This window comes from Triturus cristatus, chromosome 8 (genome assembly GCF_964204655.1).
Source record: "Triturus cristatus chromosome 8, aTriCri1.1, whole genome shotgun sequence".
Taxonomy (NCBI): domain Eukaryota; kingdom Metazoa; phylum Chordata; class Amphibia; order Caudata; family Salamandridae; genus Triturus; species Triturus cristatus.
In genome coordinates, this window is record NC_140591.1 from 22,123,346 (window position 1) to 22,142,393 (window position 19,048).

General features: G+C 49.8%; 1 protein-coding gene across 1 annotated transcript in view; it reads right to left on the reverse strand.

The window, feature by feature from the left end:
* LOC146799863 (cystathionine beta-synthase-like) overlaps nt 1-19,048 on the reverse strand; it is a 173,907-nt gene that overhangs the window by 33,290 nt on the left and 121,569 nt on the right. Inside the window, exons 9-10 of the mRNA XM_085620758.1 lie at nt 18,672-18,797; nt 15,352-15,436 (exon numbers count right to left, since the gene is read on the reverse strand). Coding sequence (XP_085476884.1) covers nt 15,352-15,436; nt 18,672-18,797 — 211 coding nt within the window. The remainder of the gene's footprint in view (nt 1-15,351; nt 15,437-18,671; nt 18,798-19,048) is intronic.

The following is a 19,048-nucleotide window of genomic DNA, read 5'->3' on the forward strand; positions in this document are numbered from 1 at the left end:
TGCGTCATCCGCATATAGAAGCACTGGTATTGAACGTCCTCCCGCTTGTGGAAAATCTTTGTCTTTAAGAAGGGCGTTCCCCAGCCCATTAATATAAAGGTTAAAAAGAAACGGGGCCAGAACACAACCTTGTCTGACTCCGCTCTTAATTGGAAATGCAGCCGAACATTCGCCCTTCAATCCACATCGCACACGTGCCTTGGCATCACAATAAAAACGCTTAAGAAAATAAATAATCTGAACATCAAGCCCCATATCCTCTAAAATAAGCCAGAGTTTGCTGTGGACCACGCAGTCAAATGCGGCTGTGAGGTCCACAAAAGCTAAAAATAGATTTCCCTGCTTTTCCCTTGCGTATTTCCCCACCAGGATTGATAGATTTATGCCCTGCTCTGTCGTTCCAAGCCCAGCATGAAAACCGTACTGCAGGTCGGACAGAACAGGTTTTTCCTTCGCCCAATCCTGGAGGCGTTCTAATATTATTCTACCTGTTACTTTTGTAATGGCGTCGAGTAAAGAAATGGGCCTATAGCATCCCGGGTCCTGCCTGTCCCCCTTTTTAAATATAGGCACAATAGTAGATTCTACCCAGGTAGGTAGAAAAGAGGTACTACAGCTAGCTGTAATCACCTGGGCTATGATAGGCCCCCATAGAGAAATGTTAGTTTTAAACAAATCCACGGGAACCCCATCCGGCCCGGGGGCCTTCCCTCCCTGAGTTCTGGATAGTGCCCTCTCCACTTCATCTAGGGTAAACGACAAACCAGAGTCGTGATGGGGTAAATTAAAATTATAATCCTCCTGATCATTACTACCCGTCTTATCAGATATTCCCTCGCCATTATATACTCTTGAAAAATGCTCTATCCATTGATCCTCACTAATTGCTATTTTGATGGTAGGGCCAGCCTTAGGTGAAAGAAAAGGTGTTTTAACAGCCTTCCAAAAAGATGAACTATCATTCGCCAATGAGGCCGTATGTAATGCCTTCCATGCCTCCTTCTTCAAGGTATTTCTCCTTGCCTTAATTGCTTGTTTATATTCCCATCTAGCGGTCCTCAGATCAGCCAAATTCCATGGGGATTTGCGTAACTCCCTTTTTAGGTGAGAGTGTGCTTGCGTACACCTGGAGTCAAACCATCCACTCACGTGTTTTTTACTGTTTATGCGTCTGAGCCTGGATTCTTTTATGGTTTGGGATGTCACCAGGAAACAGGCAAGAATCTTGTCTGGGGCGGCTGTTTCAGACAAACAGGTCTCGATGGCAGATTTACATCTGTCCACCACTGACTTGATTGTTGCTGCTTGGTCTACCATGGACCAGCGCAAAGAAAAAACATTTGTGCTCCCAATAACTATGTTTTCTAGCAACTGCTCGTTTGTGCTAAATTTAACCATTTTATCTGACGTTAGCTTTATTGACAGGCACAAAGGGAAGTGGTCGCTAAGAGAGATGTCTGAGACATGGAATGAGTGAAGACTCTGCTCGTGGTTACTTGACATTAAAACACAGTCTATGGTGGAGAATAAACCCCGACCACTGAAAGTCCAAGGCACAGAGACAGGTGATGGACAGTCTATGGTGGAGAATAAACCCCGACCACTGAAAGTCCAAGGCACAGAGACAGGTGTCGGACAGTCTGTGGTGGAGAATAAACCCCGACCGTTGAAAGTCCAAGGCATAGAGACAGGTGATGGACAGTCTATGGTGGAGAATAAACCCCGACCGTTGAAAGTCCAAGGCATAGAGACAGGTGATGGACAGTCTATGGTGGAGAATAAACCCCGACCGTTGAAAGTCCAAGGCATAGAGACAGGTGTCGGACAGTCTATGGTGGAGAATAAACCCCGACCGTTGAAAGTCCAAGGCACAGAGACAGGTGTCGGACAGTCTATGGTGGAGAATAAACCCCGACCACTGAAAGTCCAAGGCACAGAGACAGGTGTCGGACAGTCTATGGTGGAGAATAAACCCCGACCGTTGAAAGTCCAAGGCATAGAGACAGGTGATGGACACTCTATGGTGGAGAATAAACCCCGACCGTTGAAAGTCCAAGGCATAGAGACAGGTGATGGACAGTCTATGGTGGAGAATAAACCCGACCGTTGAAAGTCCAAGGCATAGAGACAGGTGTCGGACAGTCTATGGTGGAGAATAAACCCCGACCGTTGAATGTCCAAGGCACAGAGACAGGTGTCGGACAGTCTATGGTGGAGAATAAACCCCGACCGTTGAAAGTCCAAGGCATAGAGACAGGTGTCGGACAGTCTATGGTGGAGAATAAACCCCGACCGTTGAAAGTCCAAGGCATAGAGACAGGTGATGGACAGTCTATGGTGGAGAATAAACCCGACCGTTGAAAGTCCAAGGCATAGAGACAGGTGTCGGACAGTCTATGGTGGAGAATAAACCCCGACCGTTGAAAGTCCAAGGCACAGAGACAGGTGTCGGACAGTCTATGGTGGAGAATAAACCCCGACCGTTGAAAGTCCAAGGCATAGAGACAGGTGTCGGACAGTCTATGGTGGAGAATAAACCCCGACCGTTGAAAGTCCAAGGCATAGAGACAGGTGTTGGACAGTCTATGGTGGAGAATAAACCCCGACCGTTGAATGTCCAAGGCACAGAGACAGGTGTCGGACAGTCTATGGTGGAGAATAAACCCCGACCGTTGAAAGTCCAAGGCATAGAGACAGGTGTCGGACAGTCTATGGTGGAGAATAAACCCCGACCGTTGAAAGTCCAAGGCATAGAGACAGGTGATGGACAGTCTATGGTGGAGAATAAACCCGACCGTTGAAAGTCCAAGGCATAGAGACAGGTGTCGGACAGTCTATGGTGGAGAATAAACCCCGACCGTTGAAAGTCCAAGGCACAGAGACAGGTGTCGGACAGTCTATGGTGGAGAATAAACCCCGACCGTTGAAAGTCCAAGGCATAGAGACAGGTGTCGGACAGTCTATGGTGGAGAATAAACCCCGACCGTTGAAAGTCCAAGGCATAGAGACAGGTGATGGACAGTCTATGGTGGAGAATAAACCCGACCGTTGAAAGTCCAAGGCATAGAGACAGGTGTCGGACAGTCTATGGTGGAGAATAAACCCCGACCGTTGAAAGTCCAAGGCACAGAGACAGGTGTCGGACAGTCTATGGTGGAGAATAAACCCCGACCGTTGAAAGTCCAAGGCATAGAGACAGGTGTCGGACAGTCTATGGTGGAGAATAAACCCCGACCATTGAAAGTCCAAGGCATAGAGACAGGTGTTGGACAGTCTACGGTGGAGAATAAACCCCGACCGTTGAAAGTCCAAGGCACAGAGACAGGTGTCAGACAGTCTATGGTGGAGAATAAACCCCGACCGTTGAAAGTCCAAGGCACAGAGACAGGTGTCGGACAGTCTATGGTGGAGAATAAACCCCGACCGTTGAAAGTCCAAGGCATAGAGACAGGTGATGGACAGTCTATGGTGGAGAATAAACCCGACCGTTGAAAGTCCAAGGCATAGAGACAGGTGTCGGACAGTCTATGGTGGAGAATAAACCCCGACCGTTGAAAGTCCAAGGCACAGAGACAGGTGTCGGACAGTCTATGGTGGAGAATAAACCCCGACCGCTGAAAGTCCAAGGCACAGAGACAGGTGTCGGACAGTCTATGGTGGAGAATAAACCCCGACCGTTGAAAGTCCAAGGCACAGAGACAGGTGATGGACAGTCTATGGTGGAGAATAAACCCCGACCGTTGAAAGTCCAAGGCACAGAGACAGGTGATGGACAGTCTATGGTGGAGAATAAACCCCGACCGTTGAAAGTCCAAGGCATAGAGACAGGTGTCGGACAGTCTATGGTGGAGAATAAACCCCGACCGTTGAAAGTCCAAGGCACAGAGACAGGTGTCGGACAGTCTATGGTGGAGAATAAACCCCGACCGTTGAAAGTCCAAGGCACAGAGACAGGTGATGGACAGTCTATGGTGGAGAATAAACCCCGACCGTTGAAAGTCCAAGGCACAGAGACAGGTGATGGACAGTCTATGGTGGAGAATAAACCCCGACCGTTGAAAGTCCAAGGCACAGAGACAGGTGTCGGACAGTCTATGGTGGAGAATAAACCCCGACCGTTGAAAGTCCAAGGCATAGAGACAGGTGATGGACAGTCTATGGTGGAGAATAAACCCCGACCGTTGAAAGTCCAAGGCATAGAGACAGGTGATGGACAGTCTATGGTGGAGAATAAACCCCGACCGTTGAAAGTCCAAGGCATAGAGACAGGTGATGGACAGTCTATGGTGGAGAATAAACCCCGACCGTTGAAAGTCCAAGGCATAGAGACAGGTGATGGACAGTCTATGGTGGAGAATAAACCCGACCGTTGAAAGTCCAAGGCATAGAGACAGGTGTCGGACAGTCTATGGTGGAGAATAAACCCCGACCGTTGAATGTCCAAGGCACAGAGACAGATGTCGGACAGTCTATGGTGGAGAATAAACCCCGACCGTTGAAAGTCCAAGGCATAGAGACAGGTGTCGGACAGTCTATGGTGGAGAATAAACCCCGACCGTTGAAAGTCCAAGGCATAGAGACAGGTGTCGGACAGTCTATGGTGGAGAATAAACCCCGACCGTTGAATGTCCAAGGCACAGAGACAGGTGTCGGACAGTCTATGGTGGAGAATAAACCCCGACCGTTGAAAGTCCAAGGCATAGAGACAGGTGTCGGACAGTCTATGGTGGAGAATAAACCCCGACCGTTGAAAGTCCAAGGCATAGAGACAGGTGATGGACAGTCTATGGTGGAGAATAAACCCGACCGTTGAAAGTCCAAGGCATAGAGACAGGTGTCGGACAGTCTATGGTGGAGAATAAACCCCGACCGTTGAAAGTCCAAGGCACAGAGACAGGTGTCGGACAGTCTATGGTGGAGAATAAACCCCGACCGTTGAAAGTCCAAGGCATAGAGACAGGTGTCGGACAGTCTATGGTGGAGAATAAACCCCGACCGTTGAAAGTCCAAGGCATAGAGACAGGTGTTGGACAGTCTATGGTGGAGAATAAACCCCGACCGTTGAATGTCCAAGGCACAGAGACAGGTGTCGGACAGTCTATGGTGGAGAATAAACCCCGACCGTTGAAAGTCCAAGGCATAGAGACAGGTGTCGGACAGTCTATGGTGGAGAATAAACCCCGACCGTTGAAAGTCCAAGGCATAGAGACAGGTGATGGACAGTCTATGGTGGAGAATAAACCCGACCGTTGAAAGTCCAAGGCATAGAGACAGGTGTCGGACAGTCTATGGTGGAGAATAAACCCCGACCGTTGAAAGTCCAAGGCACAGAGACAGGTGTCGGACAGTCTATGGTGGAGAATAAACCCCGACCGTTGAAAGTCCAAGGCATAGAGACAGGTGTCGGACAGTCTATGATGGAGAATAAACCCCGACCGTTGAAAGTCCAAGGCATAGAGACAGGTGATGGACAGTCTATGGTGGAGAATAAACCCGACCGTTGAAAGTCCAAGGCATAGAGACAGGTGTCGGACAGTCTATGGTGGAGAATAAACCCCGACCGTTGAAAGTCCAAGGCACAGAGACAGGTGTCGGACAGTCTATGGTGGAGAATAAACCCCGACCGTTGAAAGTCCAAGGCATAGAGACAGGTGATGGACAGTCTATGGTGGAGAATAAACCCGACCGTTGAAAGTCCAAGGCATAGAGACAGGTGTCGGACAGTCTATGGTGGAGAATAAACCCCGACCGTTGAAAGTCCAAGGCACAGAGACAGGTGATGGACAGTCGAAGGTGGAGAATAAACCCCGACCGTTGAAAGTCCAAGGCACAGAGACAGGTGATGGACAGTCTATGGTGGAGAATAAACCCCGACCGTTGAAAGTCCAAGGCATAGAGACAGGTGTCGGACAGTCTATGGTGGAGAATAAACCCGACCGTTGAAAGTCCAAGGCATAGAGACAGGTGTCGGACAGTCTATGGTGGAGAATAAACCCCGACCGTTGAAAGTCCAAGGCACAGAGACAGGTGATGGACAGTCTATGGTGGAGAATAAACCCCGACCGTTGAAAGTCCAAGGCACAGAGACAGGTGATGGACAGTCTATGGTGGAGAATAAACCCCGACCGTTAAAAGTCCAAGGCACAGAGACAGGTGATGGACAGTCTATGGTGGAGAATAAACCCCGACCGTTGAAAGTCCAAGGCATAGAGACAGGTGTCGGACAGTCTATGGTGGAGAATAAACCCGACCGTTGAAAGTCCAAGGCATAGAGACAGGTGTCGGACAGTCTATGGTGGAGAATAAACCCCGACCGTTGAAAGTCCAAGGCACAGAGACAGGTGGTGGACAGTCTATGGTGGAGAATAAACCCCGACCGTTGAAAGTCCAAGGCACAGAGACAGGTGATGGACAGTCTATGGTGGAGAATAAACCCCGACCGTTGAAAGTCCAAGGCACAGAGACAGGTGATGGACAGTCTATGGTGGAGAATAAACCCCGACCGTTGAAAGTCCAAGGCATAGAGACAGGTGTCGGACAGTCTATGGTGGAGAATAAACCCGACCGTTGAAAGTCCAAGGCATAGAGACAGGTGTCGGACAGTCTATGGTGGAGAATAAACCCCGACCGTTGAAAGTCCAAGGCACAGAGACAGTTGTCGGACAGTCTATGGTGGAGAATAAACCCCGACCGTTGAAAGTCCAAGGCACAGAGACAGGTGATGGACAGTCTATGGTGGAGAATAAACCCCGACCGTTGAAAGTCCAAGGCACAGAGACAGGTGTCGGACAGTCTATGGTGGAGAATAAACCCCGACCGTTGAAAGTCCAAGGCATAGAGACAGGTGTTGGACAGTCTACGGTGGAGAATAAACCCCGACCGTTGAAAGTCCAAGGCATAGAGACAGGTGTCGGACAGTCTGTGGTGGAGAATAAACCCCGACCGTTGAAAGTCCAAGGCACAGAGACAGGTGATGGACAGTCTATGGTGGAGAATAAACCCCGACCGTTGAAAGTCCAAGGCACAGAGACAGGTGATGGACAGTCTGTGGTGGAGAATAAACCCCGACCGTTGAAAGTCCAAGGCATAGAGACAGGTGTTGGACACAAATCATTTACAAATCCCAACTCAAGAAAAAAGCGCCGAATTAAAATCACCTGCCAATAGCATTATCATTTCTTTCGCCTTACTTCTGCTGATGGATTTAAATCGGGCTGTAATATTCTTAATAACAGTTCCTACTTCGGCTTGGGGAATATTATTGTAAAAATTGGTTAAAACTAGGCAATGTTTTGCATCAATGTCCAATGTAAGTATTTGGAAACAGTGGTCGTTAGCACACATCGTTATTTCCTTTATCTTCAAAGCACTCGATATATAAGTGCAAAGACCACCCTTGGCCCTCCCACTCAGACCGTCTATTGTTGGAATGTGATGAGTTCTAAACCCCTTCATATGGACCACCTCTTTCGACCAAGTGATTACTTAGCTTTGACCGAATGCCAGCCACATTCCATGATGCGATATGACAGAGGGCAGATTTATCACCATCAGAGGAAGGTGTGGGGGTTACTAGCCCTAATGGGTCCTCGACTGCGTCGTGGGGTAGCTGTGGTACATTTAAGCTATCCACAGGGTTAGGAAGTATATTCGTGATTAAAGCTATCTTCCCCAAATCCTCTTCCCTTTGACAGCCATTAGGGGGAATAAAAGACCCTAATTAGTCCAAACTTGCTCTTACTTTCGGGGGAATCAAGTTCCAAGTTGGATTGAGGATAAGGTCCCGGAGCCAGTCAGTAAACATCTTCCAACTGGTTCAATGCATCAAATCGATTACTCATGGGAATCCAGAATATAGACTCCCTATTCCCTCTATGATCACCTCCTTCGAGTGGTGGCCAGCAAAAATTAAAGTGTTTTGGTGGTTGATAAAAGTAACCAAGGGGGAGAATATTGATGTCATTAGGGTTAAAAGACCCAGTACTTCCCCTATCCAGAATTGCGCGCACCAAAGATGTCGAACCAAAGGTTAACACAACGCAATCACCACTTGAAGTTTTTGCCGAGGTGCCCACCCACCCTATTCTCCTTACCATTTCAAAATCAGAAAAAAGAAAATTAGTAATGCCGGTCCTTAGGCCGAGGAAGTATAAAGACTTATTCCTCAGAGTCGATCAATGTTCTAAGGCGTTATTTGGTAAGGGGGGTACGTTTGTCAGAATAATCGTATAAGGGGTTGCTTCAGGGGGCAAGTTTAAGTTTTGTGGGGATTTTGTGGGCCTATCTCGGTGACCGGGTAATTTAGGACCTCTCTCAAAGTCATTAACTTCATTTTGTCCTGGCTGCCTATCACCTAATGCGCCACTTTCTAAGTTGGCTGCATTGCTAGGTTCTGGGATTGAGTGACATGTTTTGGGAAGATGTCCGGGTTGAATAGAGTTGCGAGAAGTACTAGGAGTATTATCACCAGAAGGACTCCTAACTTGCACTTGTCTAGGTTCAGGGAAACTCACAACTTGGCCATACTCGCTACTCATCACCCTATTATTTGGCGGGGCTGAATTGAACTTAGGGTTAGTGGCAGGGGGGACCAATGGTTTACAGCTTACCAGCTCTTCCACCTTGGCAAGCCTGGTTTCCACCATTGATATTTTTTGTAAGATTGGATCCAGTAACACTGTTATCATTGTCTCTAGTCGACCCCAAAAATTCTCCTCGAGATTGCTATCCACAATCTTTCCAGTCGTAGTAAGAGGGATGATGTTAGTGGCACTAGAGGGGCCTTCATTATGTCCACTTGGATCTACAGGGGTTCTAAATTTCTTCCCATTTGTTTTTTGCACAGGTTTGTTCTGTTTACATGGACCACGACTCTTTCTATTTTTGGGGGGATCACCCGTGTGAGTTATACTTGCTTTGGCTTTCTGACCTCTAGTATTAACTTTGGGCCTCGCAGGGCTTTGATCGATGCTAGGCGAGGGAATAGAAGGAGAATCGTCTATCACATAGCCTGGGTCTTGTCGAAGTGACGAACTACCATGAAAAGAATCTGCCTCATGAGTGGTCATTAAATTAGATTCGACTAGTAATGGTGTCATGGAAAGTCTATTTTGAGAAGGGAGAGGTTCAAGTGATAGCCTGCGTTCTGTAAGTTGGATCTCCTTAATTAGGACAGATTCTGCCCTCTGTAAAAAAGCGTCCAGAGTTCCTGCCGCACCCTGTCCTGTTTTCCTCTTAATCATGATGGACAAAGTATAGTTGCAGAAGTGTAACGTAATATGACAATGTCAATACCACAGCTGTTCCCGTTAGCGTCTTATGATGAAACCGCAACCATGTTCTTAAGGAGGTGGCCCAGCCCGGCCTCAGTCTGGCTCAGATGGGCGCGGATGGGCCCGCCATTGGAATGTGCTTCACCCGGGCGCGCCCACGCACGTCCCGCACTGCGGGTGAGCTGCTCAGCTGATAAGCACCTCTGGGCGCTACGATGACATTCCCAGCAAGCGACTCCCACTGCCTGCTGGGGATGGTAGTTCAGCCCCTCAGCCGCTACCCTCGCAGCAGGAGCAGCGATGACACAGTGAATGCAGGAGCCGTTCCCCTCACGGCGATGTCAGGAATCAAAAATAAGCAAAGAGCAGAAGTCTGTTCCCTGTTCGGCTGTAAGCGCGTCCCGCGCTGCGGGTGAGCTGCTCAGTTGATAAGCACCTCCGGGCGCTACGATGACGTCCCCAGCAAGCGACTCCCACTGCCTGCTGAGGATGGTAGTTCAGCCCCTCAGCCGCTACCCTCGCAGCAGGAGCAGCGATGACACAGTGAAGGCAGGAGCCGTTCCCCTCACGGCGATGTCAGGAATCAAAAATAAGCAAGGAGCAGAAGTCCGTTCCCCGTTCGGCGCATTCATGTTGATCCTTTTTTTTCTATGTGCAGAAGGACCCGGTGATGATTCTGGAACCGTGGGCTTCCCATCCTGTCAGAGCTCTTTTGGCTGCTGGTGTTAGCGTCCATGTGGGTCGTTCTCTTCCTCGTGTACAGAATACAGCAATATTCCTCCTGGAACCAGTCTTATCTGTCTGAACTGTGTCCATATGGTCTCTGCCAAGCAGGGCAAGGTAAGCAGGGCAAGGTTGTATTTTTTAATCTACGCTGCCGCTTGGGCTGTCTCACGAACAAAGTTCAGACCTTCATCAACACTTGTCTGAGGAAAATCCTCCAAATTTGTTGACCAAATACCATCAGCAACAACGACATATTGCAGCAGACTTTGCAACTCGCTGCTCGTGGAGAAATCATGAAAAGATGCTGGGCTGGATAGGTTAAACCCACGGCAAGCCCACATCAAACACCACCAGAGAAGCCCTCACCTGGAACCCTCAAGGGAAAAGGAAAAGAGGAAGGCCAAGAAACACCTGGCATCAAGGCCTCAAGGCTGACGGGTTACACCTGGAGTCAGACTGAAAGAAAAGCACAGGACAGAGATGGCTGGAGAGTCCTGATTGATGGCCTATACCCCAGGAAGTGTAGAAGGCATAAAAAAGTATGGATCGTTAACTTGATCTAGGATCTTAAACTTGACCAAGGTTCTTTAACTTAACCTAGAATCTTTAACTTTATCAAGGATCTTTAACTAGCCCCAAGATCTAGAATTTTTAACTTGACCAAAGATCTTTAACATGACTAGGGGTGGGCGGTAAACTCCGCTACTCCGATGAAGTTTGCAGAGTTTTGCCCACTCCGTGCTCTGTTTGGTACGTGGAGTTTGGCAAAAACTCCGCCCACTGCTGTATGGCAAATTTATCATTGTGTGCGGCTCACCAATGTCAAGTTAGCAATCAAGAAAAAACACGCTCTAAACCGCCTCCCGATGAGATTTCTCAAAGCTGGCGGTCAAGGCAGGTCTCTACCACTCGTGTTGAGAAAGTTGCTGCTTGTGTTGCGAAAGCTGCCGCTCAAGTAGAAAATTTACTCAAGTGATAGAAAGAGCAGTGTCCTCTGGCGTACCACATGGTCTAATTTGCACTGATTTCACTGATTTAATAGCGTGGGACAAGGTCCTGGTCCTAAAAATCAGTGCAAGCAACACAACAGACTCAAACTCCATCACTTGCGGAACTCCACAGAATCTCATGGAGTTTTTAGGTAACTGCATAATTCCACGGAGTAAAACTCTGTGAGTTACGCCCACCCCTAAACCAGACCTAGGATTTTAAACTTTGCCTAGGATATTTAACTTGACCTAGGATCTTTAACTTGACCTAGAATCTTTAACTTGACCAAGGATCATTAACGTGACCTAGAGTTTTAAACTTGACCTAGCATTTTAAACATAACCAAGGATTTTTAACGTGACTAAGGATCTGTAACATGACTGAGAGTCTTTACCTTCACTAAGAATCCTCAACTTGACTAAGATCTTTTATTTGTCCAAGGATCTTTATCTACAAACTCCTAAACCTGTTGCAAAATCCACTCCTGTTAGTATGTATATTTTCTAGCCATAACCATGGACATGTTAAAGGCTTGTAAAGAGATAGACTCTATGCCACACTGTTCTCTCGATATTAAATTGACTATGTGTTCTGTACATCAGTAGTTAATATGAATGCTGCTTTAAAACTCTAATATAAATGTTATATTAGGCCTAGAGTGTACAACAAGTGCACGGTTCTCGTATGTTTCAGACAGTTCTTGTTCACCAGGCTAGCTAGCTAAACTGTGCCATTCGTGTGTCGTAGGTCCATTACCACTCTCAAGTTTACCAAATGACAGCTACATTTCCTGTAAACCCTTAGAATTATCTGTATATGTAAATCTTTTATAGTTATTTTACAGTCCAAAGCAATGGTTAGAGTTAATGGTGTTGCCATCATTTCAATGATCTACACCAAAGGACATGGCCGTCCTTCCTTCTCCCCGTTCGTGATCATTCTTACCCAGTAACCCCACCTGCCAACATTCGACAGGATCAAGCTTGGAATCAACACTTATAAAGATGCTGTCTACACAGACAATGTCATTAAAGTATTTCCGGGTTTCGTTGCTGTGATTCCTGAGTTGTCGGAACTATCAGGGCACGTTCTAAACACCCAACCAACCAGAATAAACAATGGAATACACTCTGTACAAGAGACATCAGACATAATATAGGACTGCCCTGGGAAATGCACATGCACAAAATACCTAAGCTGGCTCATTTTGATGGCCTTGAGGATGCTAGGCATGAAAAGGTCACACTTCAAAGCTACATTTAGCAGTTGCTAAATGGTCCCCAAAGTACCGCACTTGGAGGGTCAGAGCTCAAGCAGTAAAGATGATCACCTCACCCATTGCTCCCTCTCCCTCCAGCTCTCAGACAAATGCTTCAAAAGTCTAGATCAGCTACCCCCGAAAATAAATTGGGGTGATTATGACCTTACAATAGCAGGTGTTTAGACAGAATACCGAAAACAGAACTATTGTGGGGCAAATATTGTGTCAAGAACATTGAGGACAAAATTATTGTGAAGGTAATTTTCTATTGGTAAGCAACGTTTTATGATATATAACTCCACATATATGTACCTTGGTGATATGTAGATGTGGAGTTAAATATAGTGAATCTACACTCCCCTATCTGCACTCACCTTCTCAATATTTTGGTCTTCCATATTTTTGACATGACATTCTGTCCACACGATAGTTTTGTTTCTGATACTATATTCTGTTATTGATCTACAATAGCAATTACCAGCTTCCACTGAAAAGCAATCTTGGAGGTATGAACTTTCCACACTTCGGTAAATACCTACTGCGTTCTTGGGAGAGACGCAACACAATGGTTCATCCACTGAACCTCTACAACATGGTCTATAGTGGCCACCTTACTGAGTGAGACCCTACAGCACCGGTCAAGGTCTCCCTCTCTCTGTTTTGGCAGCCTTCAGCATGAGTCATGGTCTGCCTCTCGCCATATTAGTTCACTTCCCTAGAAAGAGACCCGCTTGTGCCAGGCATGGTCTCCCCCTCTACCCTTGATTCCCTTCCCTTGAGTGAACCTCTCAGCATCAGGCATGGTCTCCCTCTCTACCCTTGATTCCCTTCCCTTGAGTGAACCTCTCAGCACCAGGCATGGTCTCCCCCTCTACCCTTGATTCCCTTCCCTTTAGTGAACCTCTCAGCATCAGGCATGGTCTCCCTCTCTACCCTTGATTCCCTTCCCTTGAGTGAACCTCTCAGCATCAGGCATGGTCTCCCCCTCTACCCTTGATTCCCTTCCCATGAGTGAACCTCTCAGCATCAGGCATGGTCTCCCTCTCTACCCTTGATTCCCTTCCCTTGAGTGAACCTCTCAGCATCAGGCATGGTCTCCCCCTCTACCCTTGATTCCCTTCCCTTGAGTGAACCTCTCAGCATCAGGCATGGTCTCCCTCTCTACCCTTGATTCCCTTCCCTTGAGTGAACCTCTCAGCATCAGGCATGGTCTCCCTCTCTACCCTTGATTCCCTTCCCTTGAGTGAACCTCTCAGCATCAGGCATGGTCTCCCCCTCTACCCTTGATTCCCTTCCCTTGAGTGAACCTCTCAGCATCAGGCATGGTCTCCCTCTCTACCCTTGATTCCCTTCCCTTGAGTGAACCTCTCAGCATCAGGCATGGTCTCCCCCTCTACCCTTGATTCCCTTCCCTTGAGTGAACCTCTCAGCATCAGGCATGGTCTCCCCCTCTACCCTTGATTCCCTTCCCATGAGTGAACCTCTCAGCATCAGGCATGGTCTCCCCCTCTACCCTTGATTCCCTTCCCTTGAGTGAACCTCTCAGCAGCAGGCATGGTCTCCCCCTCTACCCTTGATTCCCTTCCCTTGAGTGAACCTTTCAGCATCAGGCATGGTCTCCCTCTCTACCCTTGATTCCCTTCCCTTGAGTGAACCTCTCAGCATCAGGCATGGTCTCCCTCTCTACCCTTGATTCCCTTCCCTTGAGTGAACCTCTCAGCACCAGGCATGGTCTCCCTCTCTACCCTTGATTCCCTTCCCTTGAGTGAACCTCTCAGCATCAGGCATGGTCTCCCTCTCTACCCTTGATTCCCTTCCCTTGAGTGAACCTCTCAGCATCAGGCATGGTCTCCCTCTCTACCCTTGATTCCCTTCCCTTGAGTGAACCTCTCAGCATCAGGCATGGTCTGCCCCTCTACCCTTGATTCCCTTCCCTTGAGTGAAGCTCTCAGCATCAGGCATGGTCTCCCCCTCTACCCTTGATTCCCTTCCCTTGAGTGAACCTCTCAGCATCAGGCATGGTCTCCCTCTCTACCCTTGATTCCCTTCCCTTGAGTGAACCTCTCAGCATCAGGCATGGTCTCCCTCTCTACCCTTGATTCCCTTCCCTTGAGTGAACCTCTCAGCATCAGGCATGGTCTCCCTCTCTACCCTTGATTCCCTTCCCATGAGTGAACCTCTCAGCATCAGGCATGGTCTCCCTCTCTACCCTTGATTCCCTTCCCTTGAGTGAACCTCTCAGCATCAGGCATGGTCTCCCCCTCTACTCTTGATTCCCTTCCCTTGAGTGAACCTCTCAGCATCAGGCATGGTCTCCCTCTCTACCCTTGATTCCCTTCCCTTGAGTGAACCTCTCAGCACCAGGCATGGTCTCCCCCTCTACCCTTGATTCCCTTCCCTTGAGTGAACCTCTCAGCATCAGGCATGGTCTCCCCCTCTACCCTTGATTCCCTTCCCTTGAGTGAACCTCTCAGCATCAGGCATGGTCTCCCCCTCTACCCTTGATTCCCTTCCCTTGAGTGAACCTCTCAGCATCAGGCATGGTCTGCCCATCTCCACATTGGTACACTTCCCTGGGGTGAGACCCCTCATTCCCAGTTATGGTCTGCCTCTCTCCATTGATATCCTTCGCTTGGGTGAGACACCTCAGCACCAGGTACAGTCTGTCTCTCCCCCCTCCCTTGAGTGAGACACCTCAGTAGCAGTCCTGGTCTGGCGCTCTCCACACTGGCCTCTTTTGAGTAGGTAAGATGTAGGTGGCCTTCACGGGGTGAGACCCCTCAGTACCAGTTATGGGTTCGGCACACTGCCCATTGGCATGCTTACCTTGGGTGAAACCCCTCAGTACCAGTTATGATCTGGCACACTGCCATTGGCATGCTTCCCTTGGGTGAGACCCCTCAGTACCAGTTATGGGTTGGCACACTGCCATTGGCATGCTTCCCTTGGGTGAGACCCCTCAGTACCAGTCAAGGTCTGGCACACTGACATTGGCACACTTCCCCTGGTGAGACACCTCAGTTGTGGACGTCCCTCGCCTTCCACAGTTTTCGTTTCACTCTGTGCCACTGCTCTTTGATGCCACTGCTGGTTGGTACTCACCACACAAGATGCCCTCCTCCCGGATCATCCGCCGTGCCATGAGGAAGGAGTCTTTGTCGCTGACCTTGTACCACTGATCCACCACCTGGGGAGGAAAAGGAATCAACTCAGACTTGGGTGTGCACAAGACACACAGCTGAGAAGGTTATTCATTCAAATAAAGCATGGTGCAGGGAGCTAGCTAACAATAGTGCAACAGGTGCAGTGCCACCATGGCCCAGAATGTGAGGGGTCCAGGGCATCCTAATTATGGAAACTTTATTAACTCAACAAGAGGCAAAACGCCCAATGTCCTTTTGTGCATATGGGTCACTGCCACACTTTCTACATCAGTGGCCTAGTACAGATGCAAGGTAGGGAAGGGTGTTTCTGGGTGACCCAAGAGCAGGCAAGGTCAAGTGACCGAATGCCCCCAGAGCAGAAGATGTTTAGAGACCGAGACACCTACAGCAAGAGAGAACCAGTGACTAAGAGCTCCAGAGCAGCAGAGGTCTAGTGACTAGGACACCCACAGCAAGAGGGAACCAGTGGCCAAGACCCCCAGAGCAGCTGAGGTCTAGTGACCAAGACCCCCAGAGCAGCTGAGGTCTAGTGACCGAGACCCCCAGAGCAGCTGAGGTCTAGTGACCAAGACCCCCAGAGCAGCTGAGGTCTAGTGACCAAGACCCCCAGAGCAGCTGAGGTCTAGTGACCAAGACCCCCAGAGCAGCTGAGGTCTAGTGACCGAGACCCCCAGAGCAGCTGAGGTCTAGTGACCAAGACCCCCAGAGCAGCTGAGGTCTAGTGACCGAGACCCCCAGAGCAGCTGAGGTCTAGTGACCAAGACCCCCAGAGCAGGAGAGGTCGAGTGACCCAGACACCCAGAGCAGCTGAGGTCTTGTGACCAAGACCCCCAGAACAGCTGAGGTCTAGTGACCAAGACCCCCAGAACAGCTGAGGTCTAGTGACCGAGACACCCACAGCAAGAGAGAACCAGTGACCAAGAGCCCCAGAGCAGGACAGGTTTAGTGACCGAGACCCCCAGAGCAGCTGAGGTCTTGTGACCGAGACCCCCAGAGCAGCTGAGGTCTAGTGACCAAGACCCCCAGAGCAGGAGAGGTCTAGTGACCGAGACCCCCAGAGCAGGACATGTCTAGTGACCGAGACCCCCAGAGCAGGACAGGTCTAGTGATGAGACCCCCAGAGCAGCAGAGGCCTAGTGACCAAGACCCCCAGAGCAGGACAGGTCTAGTGACCGAGACCCCCAGAGCAGGACAGGTCTAGTGATGAGACCCCCAGAGCAGCAGAGGCCTAGTGATCGAGATCTCTAGTGACCGAGATCTCCAGAGCAGAGCAGAAGTCTACTGACTGGGACCACAAAGCAGACCTCGATAGCAAGAGACATCTAGTGACCAATAGAGAGGTCTATTGGCCAAGACCCCCAGAGCAAGAGAGATCTGTTGACTGTGGCCCCCAGCGCAAAAGAGGTCTAGAGACTGAGACCCGTGAGCAGGAGCTGTTTCATGACTGGGACCCGACAGCAGGAGATGTTTCATGACTGGGACCCGACAGCAGGAGATGTTTCATGACTGGGACCCAACAGCAGGAGATGTTTCATGACTGGGACCCGACAGCAGGAGATGTTTCATGACTGGGACCCGACAGCAGGAGACGTTTAGCAGATGATGTGTACTTCCACAAAAAAGTTCTTGCCCACCACACAGCTGTAATCATTTTATTTATCCAGCCGCCTGAGCTTGAACTTTCAGGGGCACGAACATGACTTTGGAATGCTATGAAAGTGTCTTAGATAAGTGAAAAATGTATGGCATTCCTCTCTGGCAGCAGCAAAGATGGGAGGAGGGTGTCTATAACCTACATGGATTTTAAGATCTGGTTTGTCAGTGGATTCATAAGCCAGACCTATTGGCATTGCCAATGCTTGTTGATCTTACTGAGACAGTCTATGAAAGGAATACCAGGAGGTGAGCCACAAGATGGAGGGTTGCCTGGGGGGGGGGACACTTTGAATTTAGAAGCCAAACCTTTTTTGCTAGTCAAGAGAAGAGCACATTTTAAATCACTGGTTTAAATGACCAACTTAGGTACCCACATCTGGGGTGTGCGTGTGTTTTAACTTTTGCTCCTAAATTGGGTATTTTATCCTGAATTTGCATAAATTGATTATTTTCTTCTCATCTTTGCTTGTGACTGCACTGTTCGTCGAGGCTGTGTTGAGTTGACAGGAGGCCACTGGCCCAGGGCGCTGTAAATGACTCACGGATCGGGCTGTGTTGACAGGAGACCACTGGCCCAGGGCACTGTCATTGACTCACGGACCAGGGTTGTGTTGACAGGAGGCCACTGGCCCAGGGCGCTGTCATTGACTCACGGACCAGGGTTGTGTTGACAGGAGACCACTGGCCCAGGGAGCTGTAAATGACTTGCAGATCAGGCCTATGTTGAAAGGGGGCCATTTGCCAAAGGGCGCTGTTAGTGACTCGCGGAGCGGGGCTGTGTTGGCAGGAGGTCACTGGCCCAGGGCGCTGTCAGTGACTCACGGATCGGGGCTGTGTTGAGAGGAGGCCATTGGCCTTGGGTGCAGTCAGTGACCCGGGGACCAGGGCTGTGTTGACGGGAGGCCATTGGCCCAGGTCGCTGTCAGTCACTCATGGATCGGGCTGTGTTGACAAGAGGCCATTGGCCCAGGGCGCTGTCAGTGACTCATGGACCGGGGCTATGTTGACAGGAGGCCACTGGCCCAGGGCACTGTTAGTGACTCATCGACCAGGACTGTGTTGAGAGGAGGCCATTGGCCCAGGGCACTGCCTGTCACTCACGGATTGGTCTGCGTTGACAGGAGGCCATTGGCCCAGTGCGCTGTCAATCACTCACAGATCGTGGCTGTGTTGGCAGGAGGCCATTGGCCCAGGGTGCTGTCAGTCACTCATGGATCGGGGCTGTGTTGACAGGAGGCCACTGGCCCAGGGCACTGTTAGTGACTCATGGACTGGGAGTGTCTTGATTGGAGGCCATTGGCCCAGGGCACTGCCAGTCACTCGCGGATCGGGCTGTGTTGACAGGCGGTCATTGGCCCAGTGCGCTGTCAATCACTCTCGGATCGGGGCTGTGTTGGCAGGAGGCCTCCGGCCCAGGGTGCTATCAGTGACTCACGGACCAGGTCTATGTTGACAAGATGCTACTGGCCCAGGGCACTGTCAGTGACTCGCTGGTCGGGGCGGTGTTGGCAGGAGGCCATTGGCCCACGGCACTGTCAGTCACTCACGGATCGGGCTGTGTTGGCAGGAGGCCATTGGCCCAGGGTGCTGTCAGTCACTCACGGATCGGTCCAGCACTGTTGGGATGTAGTCATGGCCGATGCCTTCAACGATGAACTTCTGCAGCCCGTTCTTGTTCATCTCCGGGGGCAGGGCCACGATGGACCCCTCGGGATCCACTCCGATGATCTGGAGAGAGGGGAGAGTGGGCGGAGGTGAAAGTCAAGCCAGCCAATGGGTGAGGGACATATAAGCGAACAACAGGCAGAGAGACAGGCAGATCGACACAGACCAGGCAGGTCACAGGGGCAGCAGACAAACAAGCAAGACAGACAGGCAGACACAGACCAGGCAGGTCACAGGGGCAGCAGACAAGCAAGCAAGACAGACAGGCAGACACAGACCAGGCAGGTCACAGGGGCAGCAGACAAGCAAGCAAG